The sequence below is a fragment of the Myotis daubentonii genome, chromosome 17, assembly GCF_963259705.1.
Source record: "Myotis daubentonii chromosome 17, mMyoDau2.1, whole genome shotgun sequence".
Lineage (NCBI taxonomy): Eukaryota > Metazoa > Chordata > Mammalia > Chiroptera > Vespertilionidae > Myotis > Myotis daubentonii.
The window spans coordinates 3391537-3406597 of record NC_081856.1 but is presented as its reverse complement, the minus strand read 5'-3'; the positions used below and the strand labels follow the sequence as shown (position 1 = coordinate 3406597).

Below are 15061 nucleotides of genomic sequence, written 5' to 3'. Positions count from 1 at the left end.
TTTAAGGATGCGGTTCGGTTAATTTCAACAACGGTGTTTTACCGAAAGCAGGGAGTCACCAGGATGACAGCTCTGGTCTCCACGGAGTGAAGCGCTACCCCCGTCGCGTTCACCTCGCACGGGTTCCCCACACTGCGCAGTGCGAGCTCCGGGCGAGCACGGGCTCCCGACCCCCTGGGAGGGCAGGCGGGCGCCGGCCGGCCAGGCTGGGGACACCCTGGGGGATGAGGCTGTCGGCCTGCGGAGACAGGCGGCTGGGGACGCGGCCCGGGCTCCGCGCCGGCCAGCGGACACCTGACACCTCGGCGCCACAGGCAGGACCCTTTCCTGTCCCGCACCTCGCACCGGAAACTGCTCGCTTTACGGCCGGTACCCGGGGAGCGCAGAGGCTGCCGTAAAAGGAGGCGAAGCCCGGGGCGCGGAGGCGCCGACTTCCGGCCTCGCCACCGGCCCGGCGGGAAGTGCGCGGTCGGTTGGAGCGGCCGGGCCCCGCCCCGCGGCCGCACTTCCGAGAGGCGTGTTCCGGGCGGGCGGACCCAGCGCCGGCGCCGGTTGAGACACCCTCCGCGTCCATGGAGGCGCCGGGGCAGGCGGAGGTCGAGCATGAGGACGGCGACAGCACCTGTGGGGACCTGTGCTGCATGGACCAAGGCCTGCGGAGGTGAGGGCGCGCCGGGCCGGCGGCGGGGCCGGGGACCGCCTCCCTCCCTCCCCGACACCCTGCTAGCTCCGGGCCGCCCGCCCCGCCCCGCCCCACCGAGGGGTCCCTGTCCCTCGGGTTCTGCCCGTCCGGCGCTGCCCCTTCTCTGACCCTGACGCCGCGGTCTCCGCCCTGCACGGGCTCTGCCGCGGGCCCCCCGGTCCCAGTCCGCCCTTTGCGGACCCGCGACGCCGGCGTTCACGTGCTTCTTGTAAGGACTGAGCTCACGCTTTGGAGGCCCGATGCCCGCTGTCACGCAGCCCAGACTCGTGCGTGGAGCCCCTGCCCCTGTCCCGTCCCTGCCCGCCGCGCACCTCGCAGCCCTCCCTCTCCCTCCCGGTTTCCCGCCGACACGGGCTCACCCGGCGGGCGGGACCGCAGGCCCCTCCGCTCCTGGTGCCTCGGCGGCCCTTCCTGTGAGCCTGGCTGCTCCTGCTCAAGCATCGTGCCTGGACCCTGGTCTGAAATTTGCCGGATGTTTTCAGAGGAGTATTTCTATTCGATAGTAGCTGTCACTTGCTGAGTGCCATCTGTGTGCATGTTACCTGTATTGCCACTGGTCCTCACCGCAGCTCTGCAAGGTGGCAGTTTTGCATGTGACAAATCTGAGACCGGAGGATGTAAAAAACTTTCCCAGCCTCGCAGCTGGTGAGCAACTAAGTTCAAATTCAAACCCATCTCCGTCTAAGGTCTCTCTGCTTTTTCTGCTGGGCCACGTAACCTGCACAGTATTAATTTCCAGAAGCAGAGATGTTTTGGAAAACAAATGGTTGACATTAAGAACACATGTTAATAGCATAAGGTCTGGACTAAGTAATAGCTCAGTAAGTGACGGAGGCGAGGTCATGGGGACCTGTAGAGGTGGCCAGTTTGACATTTAGAAGTGCTGCCTCCTTTTGGGGGGGGGGGGGCGTACAGAACATGGAGCCAGTGCCATGACCGTGCCTCCACCCCTCCTCCGCACCACGTGTGCGTATGTATTCCTGGGAGGGCGGTGCCAGAGGGGCCCTGGTGTAAAGGGCACGACTTGAGAGAATGAGGAGATGCGCTCCATTCAGTGGAGGTGCATTCCAAAGTCAGCAGGGAGGATGGGCACTTTTTCAATAGAAACAGCAGTGCCCTGGTGTCTTTTGAAATGGGCTGCATCCTGCGTTAAGCAGCCATTACGGATGGTGAGGGAAGTAGTGAACTGCAGGGCCAGGTCTGGATTTATACCGGCTCAGTAAGGTAACAACTACAAGAACTGGGACAAGTTATTGAATTTCTGTAAATGTCAGTTTCCTTAGATCCCTACCGTTTAGTATTGTGAGAGTTGAATGAGATGAGGAAACGGGCTGTTAACTCATGGAACAGCAAAAAAAAAGTAGAGTGCAGTTTTGAGCTGGGGTGTAGGGACCCCAGGCCTTTGCACTGGGGCCTTCCCTGTGTGCTCATCACTTCATGTTGAGAAGCTGGGCATGCCCAGGGTCACCTGCATCTCCTAAGTGGGTTTCTTGATTATATAAATGTCCCAAAATGCTGTTTCGTGGTAGGAATTGCTATACCTGGTGAGACATTTCAAGGCTACTACAAGCAGGAAGAATTTCATTATAGAACTAGAAGCCCGATGCACAAAATTCATGCAAGGGGCTCAGCCCTCGCAGCCCCAGCTTTGCCCGGAAGGCAGTCCAGCTGTCTGGTCTAATTAGCATATTATATTTTTATTGTTTTAGATGAGTAGAGCTCACAGTTATATATACTCTGTTGGGTTAATTTTAATTATTTGGTATGATTTCAAAATCCATGTTTTTGTGTTTGATGGTACATATTTTCTTTTATAGCATATCAGAGTTATCCTTAGATTCAACCCTCCATGCCATCAATCTGCATTGTAACAACATCTCGAAGATTGAAGCCATTGACCATGTCTGGAATTTACAACATTTAGATTTGTCATCTAATCAAATCAGTCAAATCGAAGGGCTAAGCACACTGACAAAACTACGCACTTTAAATTTGTCCAGCAATTTGATCACAAAAATAGAAGGTGTGTAAGTGATTTTCATGTAATACTTTGAATAAGGAAGATGACTGAAGTCCATTTTTTTTCCTTCCCAGAAGAATGGGATAAATAGTAAACTTTTGAAAACTGACCCTAAAATTTATCATATAAAAATTTTTCTCCTAGAAAAGTTATTAGCCTTTTTTAAGTATTTTATAAAATACCAACAAAATTGATTTTACTGTTATTTAATTCGACTGTAGATTTGCTTCAAAAAGTCTGAAATAGTATTGCAGTACTATATACCTTTAATAAATTGATTATTGAATCCTGTAAAAGCTTTATTTTATTTTATTTTATTTTAGGACTTGAAGCACTAATTAATCTGACTAGACTGAATTTATCCTATAACCACATAAATGATTTAAGTGGTAAGTAGATGTGCTTTATATATATAGAAGCTAAGCGACTGTTACAACTGGTTGACAGGTTGCTATGACGTGCATTGACCACCAGGGGCCTGACACTCAATGCTGGAGCTTCCCCCTGGTGGTCAGTGCACTCCCACAGCCAACCTCCCATGGCCAGCCAACCTCCCATGGCCAGCCAGCCTCACGCAGTCCCTCCCCCAGCCGGATGGCCCTGATCAGCCCCCATCAGGGCCAGCTGGTAACATCCTGCCGTCCCTACCCTCTGCCAGCCGGCCGCGATAGGCCCAATCAGGACTGGGTGATGGGTAAGACGGCCCCGATTGCCGGCCAGGCCGAGGAACCCCACCCGTGCACTAATTCATGCACCAGGCCTCTAGTTTTTCTATAATGCTGAATATTTGCCATGTGTGGTGAGTTAGAATGAGCTTAGCATGTCAGAAAGCTGAATAATACAATTTTTGACCAAAAATCTCATCTAGGGAATGTGTTGGTACCAAAGCTACCACTGAATGAAGAATTGGGATTAAAACCAGGGTGGTCTGTAACAGGACAAACTTGGATAGAAGGACCTCTTTGGGGGGAAATGGTATTTTAATCTTAGATAATTAATGAATATACTGTTCTAGAGAGGAAGAATTCCAATAGAACTTCTTACAGTGATAAAAACATTCTACGTTTGCGCTGCCTATCAAAGCACCCAGTGTGCCATGCGAGCATTTGAAATGTGCCTAGTGCACCGAGGAACTGGATTTGTCATTTTATTTACTTTCAGTCAAACTAAGTTTAAATTACAAAGCCACCTGAGGCCGTCCTACCAGATTGAGCAGTATGAGCGTAAAGCATCCCAAAGGCCATTACAAATTGAAGATCAATTACGTGTTTTTTCTTTTTTACTTCAGTATGTCTAAAAAGGTAAAAAATTACCTACTTTTTAACTGATTAAAGTAATACACTGATAAAGTGAAAAAAAGTTTCATAATTATTCATCAAATTATTGGATAACTAGATTCTCTACCTTCATAAACTCAATCGATATTTGAAACAGCCTTATTCATTCATTGGTTTTCTCTCCTACTAGAAAAATGCTACCCTACGCCGGTGTTTAGCAAACAAAAAAAGAAATGACCTCGTCTCCACCCTTAAGCTGAAGTAGCAGCAGTATTTTAAATTTTCCCCCCAAAGATGTGAAAGTATTAGGTTTGAGTATTGGCTGTAGGTCTGTCACTGTTGTGTGTTGTTGAGCAAAGTCTGTCACTTTTTGGATGCAGGTTCCTTATCTGAAAAATATGAATCTTAGAGAGTAATTTACTTATCAACAAATATTTGTTAAAGAGCACCTGTGGACAGATAGAGTTTTTTTTTATGTCTTTTATTGATTTTTAGAGAGAGAGGAAGGGAGAAGGCTAGAGAAATGGAAACATCAGTGAGAGAGAGACATCCATCAGCTGCCTTGATCAAGCCCATAGTCAGGGCATGTGCCCTGACCAGGAGGAATTCAACCATGACCTCCTGGTTCATGGGTCGCCCCTCAACCACGGAGCCATACCAGCCAGGCTGAACAGATAAAGTTCTTGCAGGGAATGATTGTGGAGCATCTAGAATTTACATCCGTTGCTGGTAGAATTCAAAGTAGTATAAGGATTTTGGGAAACAGTTTGAAGGTTTCTTAAAGGTTACATGTACATTTATATGCAATCCCACTCTAGGCATTTACCAAAGAGAAATGAAAATATGTCTAATCAGAGACCTGTACATGAGTGTTTGTATGTTTATATAGCTTTCCATATAATCAGGTTTCTGTGATTATCTGTAATCTCTAAAAACTGGAAACCACTCACTTAGCTGTCACCTGGTAAACAGAAATTGTGATGCAAAAAAAAAGAAACTGTGATGCAGCCACAAGATGGAATACTAAGGCCATAAAAAGGAAAGAGCTATTGATACATGCTGCAGCATGGATGAATCTAAAAAAGAATTGTGCTAAGTGAAAGCATTCACAAAAGGCTACCCTGTATGAATCCAATATGTGCCATTCTAACAAAGGCAAAGTTATAGGGGCAGAAAACAGATCATCAGTCGCCAGGGCTTGAACATGGGGAGAGAAAATTGCCTACATAGGGACACACTGATTGGGGTGGTGGAAATAAATGTTCTATATCTTAGTCATGGTTAAAAAGACTATATGTTGGTCAAAGCACATGGAACTCCACACCTAAGAAGTGTGAATTTTAGTGACTGTCTGAGAGAAGGAATATGAAGAAAATGTCATAGGCAACCCTGGAAGTTCTAATAGCTAATTCTTAGAATGATGTATTTTATTCAGAAACACCTCGCTAGAGAGCAGAGCGCGGCAGTGTGTGTGCTAGAGCATGTGGCACGCTAGGGCTCAAGCGAGCAAGTTGGACCTTGGAGCAGAGGAAGGAAGTGTGGCTGGAGCACAGCAAATGGGGTTCGTGTGCAGAAGAGAGATGAGCAAGCAGGCAAAGGGTGACGTTTGCATGTTGTAGGTACAACGGGGGCCATGGGAGGGCTTTAAACAAGTGACGTCGCGCATGTGTTAAGGATCACTTGGGCTGAATGAGGAGGATGGGTGTTAGGACGGGAGTGGGAGTCAGTGGGAAGCTGTTCCACGTGTCCAGAGGAGAGGGTGAGACCTGGACTGGGTGGAGACGGGAGATGGCTAAATACGTTTTACACACGTGGAGGTCATAGGCCTTGCTGATGGGTGCGATGAGGGCATGGAGGAGAAAGAAATCCCAGATGATGAACACGAGTTTTCCCTGAAGTAACAGGCAGATGATGGTATTGCTTCCTCATGTGTGATAATTGGGGAGGAGCAGGTTTGAGATGGGGTGAGACGTGAGTGTGTGTGTGTGCGTGCGCACATGCACATATGTGAGTAATCGGGTTAGAGCTGAGATCTGGCACATTGGTGGTCTTTGTAATCATGACACTGCGGGAGGTCCTGGAGAGCATGTGGATGGAGGAGAGACACTAGGGGACAGCCAGTGATAAGTGTGTGTGTGTGTGTGTGTGTGTGTGTGTGTGTGTGTGTACATCAATGGTGTTGTAGCTATGACACTGCAGGAGTGTAGGAGGTCCTGGAGAGCCTGTGGATGGAGGAGGGACACTAGGGGACAACCAGTGACGAATGTATGTGTGTGTTTGTATAATCGGGTTGGAGTTGAGATGTGACACGTCGATGGTGTTGCAGCCATGACACTGCAGGAGTGCGGGAGGTCCTGGAGAGCCTGTGGATGGAGGAGGGACACTAGGGGACAGCCAGTGATAAGTGTGTGTGTGTGTGTGTGTGTGTGTGTGTGTGTACATCGATGGTGTTGTAGCTATGACACTGCAGGAGTGTAGGAGGTCCTGGAGAGCCTGTGGATGGAGGAGGGACACTAGGGTACAGCCAGTGACGAATGTATGTGTGTGTTTGTATAATCGGGTTGGAGTTGAGATGTGACACGTCGATGGTGTTGCAGCCATGACACTGCAGGAGTGCGGGAGGTCCTGGAGAGCCTGTGGATGGAGGAGGGACACTAGGGGACAGCCAGTGATAAGTGTGTGTGTGTGTGTGTGTGTGTGTGTGTGTACATCAATGGTGTTGTAGCTATGACACTGCAGGAGTGTAGGAGGTCCTGGAGAGCCTGTGGATGGAGGAGGGACACTAGGGTACAGCCAGTGACGAATGTATGTGTGTGTTTGTATAATCGGGTTGGAGTTGAGATGTGACACGTCGATGGTGTTGCAGCCATGACACTGCAGGAGTGCGGGAGGTCCTGGAGAGCCTGTGGATGGAGGAGGGACACTAGGGGACAGCCAGTGATAAGTGTGTGTGTGTGTGTGTGTGTGTGTGTGTGTGTGTGTGTGTGTACATCGATGGTGTTGCAGCCATGACACTGCAGGAGTACGGGAGGTCCTGGAGAGCCTGTGGATGGAGGCGGGACACTAGGGACAGCCAGGAATGTGGAGCAGGACCTTACAGTGCAGCTGCATCTCAGAATGGCCCTTCCAAGAGAAGGGAGGCTGGGGCATGGTCCACTGACAAGCTCCCTTCTCCAGGGCTGAGGGAGCCCTGCAGGCACACTTTCGGGCTGCACCTTTGCTCAGCAAGCTCTACTTGGAAGCAGGTTCTGAGGCAGGAAAGAGAAATGGCCAGTTGCACCCCTGTGTCATAGCACCATAATTTACAGTAGCCAAGATCTGGAAGCGGCCCAGGTTTCCATCAGAGGAGTGGATACAAAAGCTGTGGTACATTTACACCATGGAATACTATGCGGCAATAAAAAAGGATCTCTTACCTTTTGGGACAGTATGAATGGACCTGGAGAGCATTATGCTAAGTGAAATAAGCCAGTCAGAGAAAGACAAGTACCATATGTGGAATCTAATGAACAAATGAGCAAAATAGTAAAACAGCCAGTGCTCTAGGGTTACCTGAGTAGGGCACATGAGGCTGTCAGGGTGGGGTTCCTGGCTTACCACACCCCAGATAAGCTGGGGCTATAGGTATTACCAGGGACTAAATCAAATGCTATTTGTATTTTATGCTCAAACCAACAATGGAAGCTTATTCAGTGTTTGCTTATCAGGAAGGAGCCTGGAGCCTTGCTTGTTCTGTAAGTTCCTGCATGGCCCAGGAGGCCTGAGAGTTTTGTTTGAATGGAACTCATACCAGGGGCCTCTGTTCTCAAAACAAGAGGACTTGACTGACCCTCTCCACGAGGTGCAGCTTCGCAGCGAGGCCTCGCTCGCCCTGTGCCTTTGCCTCGAAGTAGAACCCACGTCAAGTGTTCCATGAGCTGTTGGGGAAATGGCTGCTGTGGCATCAGCAGGGTTTTTTCATCTTGCAGGTTTGATGCCCCTTCATGGAATCAAACATAAGCTTAGATACATCGACCTGCACAGCAACTGCATAGACAGCATCCACCACCTGCTCCAGTGCATGGTGGGCTTGCACTTCCTGACGAACCTGGTTTTGGAGAAGAATCGCGAGGATAACCCTGTCTGTCGGGTGCCGGGTAGGACCCTCCAATTCACTGCACTTTGTAACGGTGTTCATAGCAGCTGGTGCTTAGAACTTGCTTTTATTTGTCTTCAGCTTTTCAGCATTTTATTATGTATTTGGAAAAACATAATTGCAAAATAAAATATTTTTTTAGACAAACTAAGCTGCTATTAAAAGAATAACACAGTGAATAAATTAGCGACTCTGTTAAACAGTTTTAAATTTGACTAGAGACCTGGTGCACAAAATTCGTGTGAGGGTGGAGGGTGGTCCCTTAGCACGGCCTGCACCCTCTCACAATCTGGGACCACTGGTTCCTGGCTGCTGGCCGGCCTGCCTGATCGCCCCTAACCACTCGCCTGCCTGCCTGATTGCCCCAACCACTCTACTTGCCTGCCTGATCGCCCCTAACCACTCGCCTGCCTGCCTGATTGCCCCTAACCATTCTGCCTGCCTGCCTGATCGCCCCTAACCACTCGCCTGCCTGCCTGATTGCCCCAACCACTCTACTTGCCTGCCTGATCGCCCCTAACCACTCACCTGCCTGCCTGATCGCCCCTAACCATTCTGCCTGCCTGCCTGATCGCCCCTAACCACTCGCCTGCCTGCCTGATTGCCCCAACCACTCTACTTGCCTGCCTGATCGCCCCTAACCACTCGCCTGCCTGCCTGATTGCCCCTAACTGCCTCTGCCTCGGCCCCTGCCACCGCGGCTTTGTCTGGAAGGACATCCGGAAGGTCATTAAACTCTCCTGTCTAATTAGCATATTACGCTTTTATTATTATAGATAAGTGAGTGCCTCAGAATTAAATTATCATTGTGAGATATTAGAGTGTAACTCTAGGCAGTTGTAGGTACCTCTGGTAGCTGACAAATTCAGTTGATTCTCCAAGTAATTAACTTCTTTAATGCATGAGTTTTCATTTTGAATATGTCTCCAGGGTACCAAGCAATTATGCTGCAGACCCTGCCACAGCTTCGAATCCTGGACTGCAAGAACATATTTGGTGAGCCGGTAGACCTGTCACAGATAAACTCCTCAAGTCTGCAGTGCTTTGAAGGTCTTTTGGATAATTTGGTTTCATCTGATTCTCCCCTAAATATCAGTGAAGATGAGGTATGGTATTGGGTTTTCCCTAATACAAAGATGCCTTCAGCTTGTCCTTCGCCGGTGCACATGTTGAGGATCTGGTGGTATCTGTCCTAGATCGCTGATGGCCTGCCGGTGGTGACGGCCCCCACGGGTGATGACATGGCCCCCCTGGACCCGTTTGCAAGTCCTCCAACTGACACGGGGCTGCCGTCTTTTATGTCCGTGTGCCCGCCTTCTGAGCCAGAGAAGGATAATCATGATAGCGATTTTCAGAATGAGATGAAACTTCAGAAATTAGATGATCAGTTTTTACAGCTTCTCAATGAAGTAACTATTTTTCCTATTTTACTAAGTCCTGTGTTTGTTGAAGAAATAGTTCAAAAAATGTAAAGTGAAAATTGGTTCAAGCGGACATCAGAAACACTGTACTGCATTTGTGCACGTGTCTGTGTGTGTGTCTGTCAGTTCTTGTCTTTTCCAGAGGTGGGATTGTTACAGTCCCCGGGGCGGGAACAGCGATGTACTTTCCCCTCATTTCCTCGTCCTCCTCTAGACCTTCTAATGTGATTTCTGTTGTGCTTCCCCTATTTCCACCTGCTCCCCTATTACTTCAAACTCTCTCTGCACCTGCCTGTGAACGGGGGATTGGGAGTCACTTTTGACCTCTTCTGTCATCTCTTCAGTTGTTTGATGGTCAAAACCACTTCTGGAACCCACAGCTGAATCCAAATTAATTCATAGATTTCCTCCTTCGACTCTTTACAGTAGACCTTCCCCAAATGAATCTCTACTTCCCTGAGTTACTCATTCGACTTTGCCCCTTACACTGCTGTTTAGGGTGAGCTGCAGTCCTGGACTCGCTGCTGTCGGGGTCCCAGCCTCCCCCGGAAGGCGAGGCTGTTAGTCAAATGTCAGTTTGACCTCAAAATTTGTAATTTTAATACTTAATTATTTTCTGAAACTGGAGTGGGGTGGGAAGCAGACACCGCTTATGGGATGTTTTTGGTTCGGTGGGTTTTTAATAATCCTGAAGTATTGTCGTAGCTGTGGTACCAGCAGTGCCAGATAAACACGGCCCCCGCTGGTGCGGGGGGAGAGTGAGTGAGGCTGCCAGCATTCCTCGTGCCGGAGCGCAGATTGGGTTCCTTTGGGCGGCAGAGGAGGTGGTGACAGCTCTGGCCTGGCGTGCTTTGCTGTTGTTGACATACTCCTGGGCCTCGTCTCCTCAGGTTTCCTGCCCATCTTTTCTCATGGCCGACTCTTCGACCAGCGTCAGAACTTAGATTTCAGCTGAACTTAAACATGAAGCGCACTTGGCAGCTTCTCTTGCACTCGCACATCTTTCTCATGATGGCCCGGTCCAGTAGGTAGGGTCACGCTCACTGTCCTGTCCGCTAGAGCGGAAACCGGGAGACCTGAGCGTCCTCTGTAGGGGGGCCGTTGAGCCTCGTGCCTGATGACCTGGAAATCAGTGTGGGCACGACTGTCCCTGCTTTGTTTTCACTGCTCTGTCGTGGTCCCCTGTACGATGTACCAGCGTTTATTTGTCATTGTCCTCCTGAGGTTCCGCCAGATTAGCTCCACGTCTGTGGCCGTTGCTGATAAGTCTGTGTGTGAACTTAGGTCTTCCCTTCCCGTCCGTGAACAGCTGGAAGCGGACTGGAGTGGGGCTGGGTGTGTGCTCAGTTACACGGACACTGCCAGAGCCTCGGGTGCCAGTGCACGCAGTCCCGCCAGCAGTGCCCAAGGGGCTGTGCCGCTGTCTCCGCCCAGTCCTGACCCCCCCCCCTCGGTTCCCCTTGGCCCTCCCCCCTCGCGCCCTCCCCCCCCCCCCCCACTGTGCTGTTAGCACTGAGCTCATTGCAGCCACTCTGCTGGCTGTGTTCTGGTGTGCACTGTGCTTGAATTTGCATGTCACTAATGGTCGGCAGAGCTGAGCACTTTCCATGGGCTTACTGAGTAGTCATAAATCTTTTGTGAAGTGTCTGTTCAAACTTTTTGCCCATATTTTATTGAGTTGCTAGTTTATTACTGGGTTATAAGAATTCCTTCGAGTCTCCCTGTGATGGGGCAGTGCAGCTCCAGCCCACGCTGTCTCTGTTTGGGAAGGGAGGGAAAGCAGTAGCTGGCATCCCCGCAGCCTCTCCAGGTGAGTGTGCTGGAGAGGCAGGAAGGGCTCCCTGTGGCCAGCCACACACACACACAAGAATTCATTCTATGTCCTGAATTCTAATGTCAGATATTGGTCATGTATTTGTCAAATATTTGTGGGTAGTTTCTCACAAATTGTATCATTTTTTCTTTGATGGTTATTGCATTCGGTGCATTTTAAAATTCTTGGGTATCCCCAAGTCACCCAAGTCATGATGACATTGTCCTGTGTTACTCTCCAAAAAGCTGAGGTCTGTGCATGTGGGAAGCAGTCGGAGCCCATGCCTCTCTGTGGGTGGGCAGTTTTCCCAGCACCACTTGTGGGAAAGGCTGTTCTTTCCTCCCCTGGGTGGTTTTGATGCTCCAAGGGTCACAGGTTCAATTTCTAGGCAAGAGCATGTACCTGGGTCACAGACTCCATACTGCCCTGGCCGGGCACGTACAGGAGGAACCAATTGATGTATCTCCCTCACATCATGTTTCTCTCTCTCCCTCTCCCCCCTCCCTTCCACTCTCTCTAAAAATCAATGGAAAAAATATCTTCGGTGAGGATTAACCAAGCAAAAATAAATACATAAAATTAAAAATTATATGACCTTATAAATTATAGACTCTATTTCTGGTCCCTTTTTTCTGTTTCTTTGTTCTATTGTTTTTTATCTTATGCCAAAACCACACCGTCTTGATTTTTGTTTCGTAGTAATTTTATAAGTCTGGTAATGTAAGTCTTACAATTCTTTCTTTTTATTCCCCAAAATTATGTTGGGTATTCTACGTTCCTTGCATTTCTTTAAGCTTCAGAATCAGCTTGTCTGTTTCTGAAAAATTTATATCTTAATATTGAGTCGTAAATTTGTGAACTTATCTCTGTTATTTAGGTCTGTTTCATTGTTCTCAGCAGTAGTTTTCAACATACAAGTTTTACACATCTGTATAAAATTTTGTATTAAATTTTGTTTTATAATTGTTTGTAAACTGAACAACTTTTGTAGTTTTGTGTCCCACTTGATTGCTGCTTGTACGTAAAAGTGTGGTTGATTTTTGTGTACATGACTTGTGTCCTGTCACCTTGCTGAATGTATTAGTCTAGTCCTTGTTCTATGTCTTGCTGATGATTTTCTACATAAACAATCATCCACAGACTTCTTCCTTCTTCCCTGATCTCTGTGCTGCTCCTTTTGCGTTATTGCAACGGCTGAGGTCTCCAGTGCAGTGCTGAACGAAATGGTGAGGTGGGCGCCTCCTGGCCCAGAGTGCTCTCTCTGTGACCATGAAGTGTGATGCTAGTGGTACGTTGTTCATAAATGTCCTGTATCAAATCCATTACTTCTGTTCAGCATTTTCTGATGGTGTTGAATTTTTTTTATCAAATGTTTTTGCATCTATTGAAATAATCTTGATTTTTTTACTCTTTATTAAGTGTGCCAGGAGCACTATCACGCTCCTCCTGAAGCATCACTATTAGATGCTAGTAGTTCACTCTTTATTGACAGATGGCACCTAAGTGCAGATTACTTACGATGCCGAATGTTTGTAGTTCTAAAATTGACCACTGGCATTTATCTGCCTAATTTTTTACAGGTACTACGATTTTATGAAGTTTTTTTTCCTAAACTGCTGTAAAATCAGCAAAAATGCCTTGGCAATTTTAGCATAGTTCCTAGGATATTGGTTGTCACTCAAAGGGTTAATAGGATGAACTACATTGATTAATTTTCAGATGATAAACATTGCATTCTTGATATACTAGTATGCCTCATTTAATCACGATATATTATCTCTTGTATATATTCCTGGATTCATTTTGCTGGTACTTTATAAGGGTTTTGATGTCTTTGCTCATGAGGGATATTGGTTTATACTTGCATGGTAGGGTCTTTGGTTTTCATGTTTGGGGCAAGCTGCCTAGTAAATGAGGTGAGAACTGTTCCTCCTGCTCTGTGTTCTAAGTGTTTGTAAGACTGGAATTATTTCTCCCCTAAATGTTCAGTAGGGTTCACCAGTGAAATCACCTGGGCCTGGGAGGTTCTTAATGATGAATTCAATGTTTACATAATTCAAAGGCCACTCTTTGTTCTGTCTTGTTCAGTTTAGCTTGGCTTTTTGTTGATTTCTACAGAAATCAACTTTGTTCATTTTATCTACTTTCCCCCCACAATATCAACTTCTACATTTTATTTTTTCTTTTACTTACTTTTAATTTACTCTTCTTTTTCTAGCTTCTTAATGTAAATGCTTATTAAGTTATTGATTTTGGACATGGTCTAACCTAATCATTCAAAGCAGTAAATATTCCTTTAAAGACTGCATTAGCCACATTCGACAAGTGTCTCATTTACTTCTGTCTTTTCAGAGAGCCCATTCCGGGCCATTTCCACGAGGGTTCCCTGGCCAGCACGCCTGTCTCGGTGGCTGTCATCTGGGCCTCCCGCAGGGTGTGTGTCTGCAGCTGTGGCCTCAGGCTGGGAGCTGCACGGCACCTCGGGAGTCTGGCTTCCTCACGGTTTGCAGTTCTGTCGGTTGCATGCAAGATGTTAAACGTCCAACTCTGACTTGGATTTGCCAGTTTCCCTTCAACTTTCTTAGTATTTACTCTTGGTTTTCAGCACTTAGGCTGCATTGTGCTTAAGGATGGGTTTCTTCATGTCTGTCCTGCTGATGGTTTGTTTCTCTGAGCATTTTAAACCCCGTGTATGGGAACTTGCGGGCATTATTTCTTCAACTCTTTCTGTCCCATTCTCTCTCCTCTCTATTCAGAGTCTACATGCTCTTTGCCGTTGTCCCACAGTTTTCTGAGACTGGACATCTTATTAACTTTCTCCTCGGTATTCTTCACACTGAATAATGTCCACTGTGCCATCTTCAGGGTCACTGATTCTTTCTTTTGTCACCTCATTCTTCTGTGAAGCTCAGCCAGGGAATTTTTACTTCAGACGTTGTACTTTTCCAATGTGAAATTTCCTCTTTTTAAAAATAATTTCTGTTTCTCTGCTGAGCTTTTTTCTCTCTATTCATGACGAGGATACTTTTTAGGCCACTGAGCACAGTCGGGTCCCCCTCCACTGCCTGTCTGTTCTCCTGGGAGTAGTGAGGCTGGCTGCTCCTGGGCTGGGTGTTGCTGGGTCATTCTGGATATTGTGATGTTACGCTGTGGAGAGTCGATGTCCCTAGCAGCCTCCAGGGTCCCTGTTTTTGACTTGAACTGTATCACTTTGTCTCTTGGGCTGCTTACTGTTGTCCTTCACTTGCCATCTCTGCGCTGTCCTCTGATTGTATAGACCCCAAAGCCTGATGTTTGTACCTGAGTTTTGGACTTCCACACAGCACTTGCTGGGCTGCATCCTCACCCCTGCACAGCGCTCGCTGGGCTACATCCTCACCCCTGCACAGCGCTCGCTGGGCTACATCCTCACCCCTGCACAGCGCTCGCTGGGCTACATCCTCACCCCTGCACAGCGCTCGCTGGGCTACATCCTCACCCCTGCACAGCGCTCGCTGGGCTACATCCTCACCACTGCACAGCGCTCGCTGGGCTACATCCTCACCCCTGCACAGGGCTCGCTGGGCTACATCCTCACCCCTGCACAGCGCTCGCTGGGCTACATCCTCACCCCTGCACAGCGCTCGCTGGGCTACATCCTCACCCCTGCACAGCGCTCGCTGGGCTACATCCTCACCCCTGCACAGGGCTCG

General features: G+C 48.2%; 1 protein-coding gene across 8 annotated transcripts in view; it reads left to right on the top strand.

The window, feature by feature from the left end:
• The first annotated feature begins 451 nt into the window (after nucleotides 1-451).
• The window catches only part of LRRCC1 (leucine rich repeat and coiled-coil centrosomal protein 1), a 33587-nt gene continuing 18977 nt past the window's right edge, over nucleotides 452-15061 (top strand). For 3 of the 8 annotated variants that reach the window (XM_059672318.1, XM_059672315.1, XM_059672311.1), the window contains exons 1-7: nucleotides 524-661; nucleotides 1207-1348; nucleotides 2521-2726; nucleotides 3047-3112; nucleotides 7969-8136; nucleotides 9066-9241; nucleotides 9332-9544. In XM_059672318.1, coding sequence (XP_059528301.1) covers nucleotides 1239-1348; nucleotides 2521-2726; nucleotides 3047-3112; nucleotides 7969-8136; nucleotides 9066-9241; nucleotides 9332-9544 — 939 coding nt within the window. In that variant the 5' untranslated portion in view covers nucleotides 524-661; nucleotides 1207-1238. Of the gene's footprint in view, nucleotides 662-1206; nucleotides 1349-2520; nucleotides 2727-3046; nucleotides 3113-7968; nucleotides 8137-9065; nucleotides 9242-9331; nucleotides 9545-15061 lie in introns of all 8 variants that reach the window. The other 5 variants (XM_059672313.1, XM_059672312.1, XM_059672314.1 and 2 more) reach the window with 5 other exon arrangements.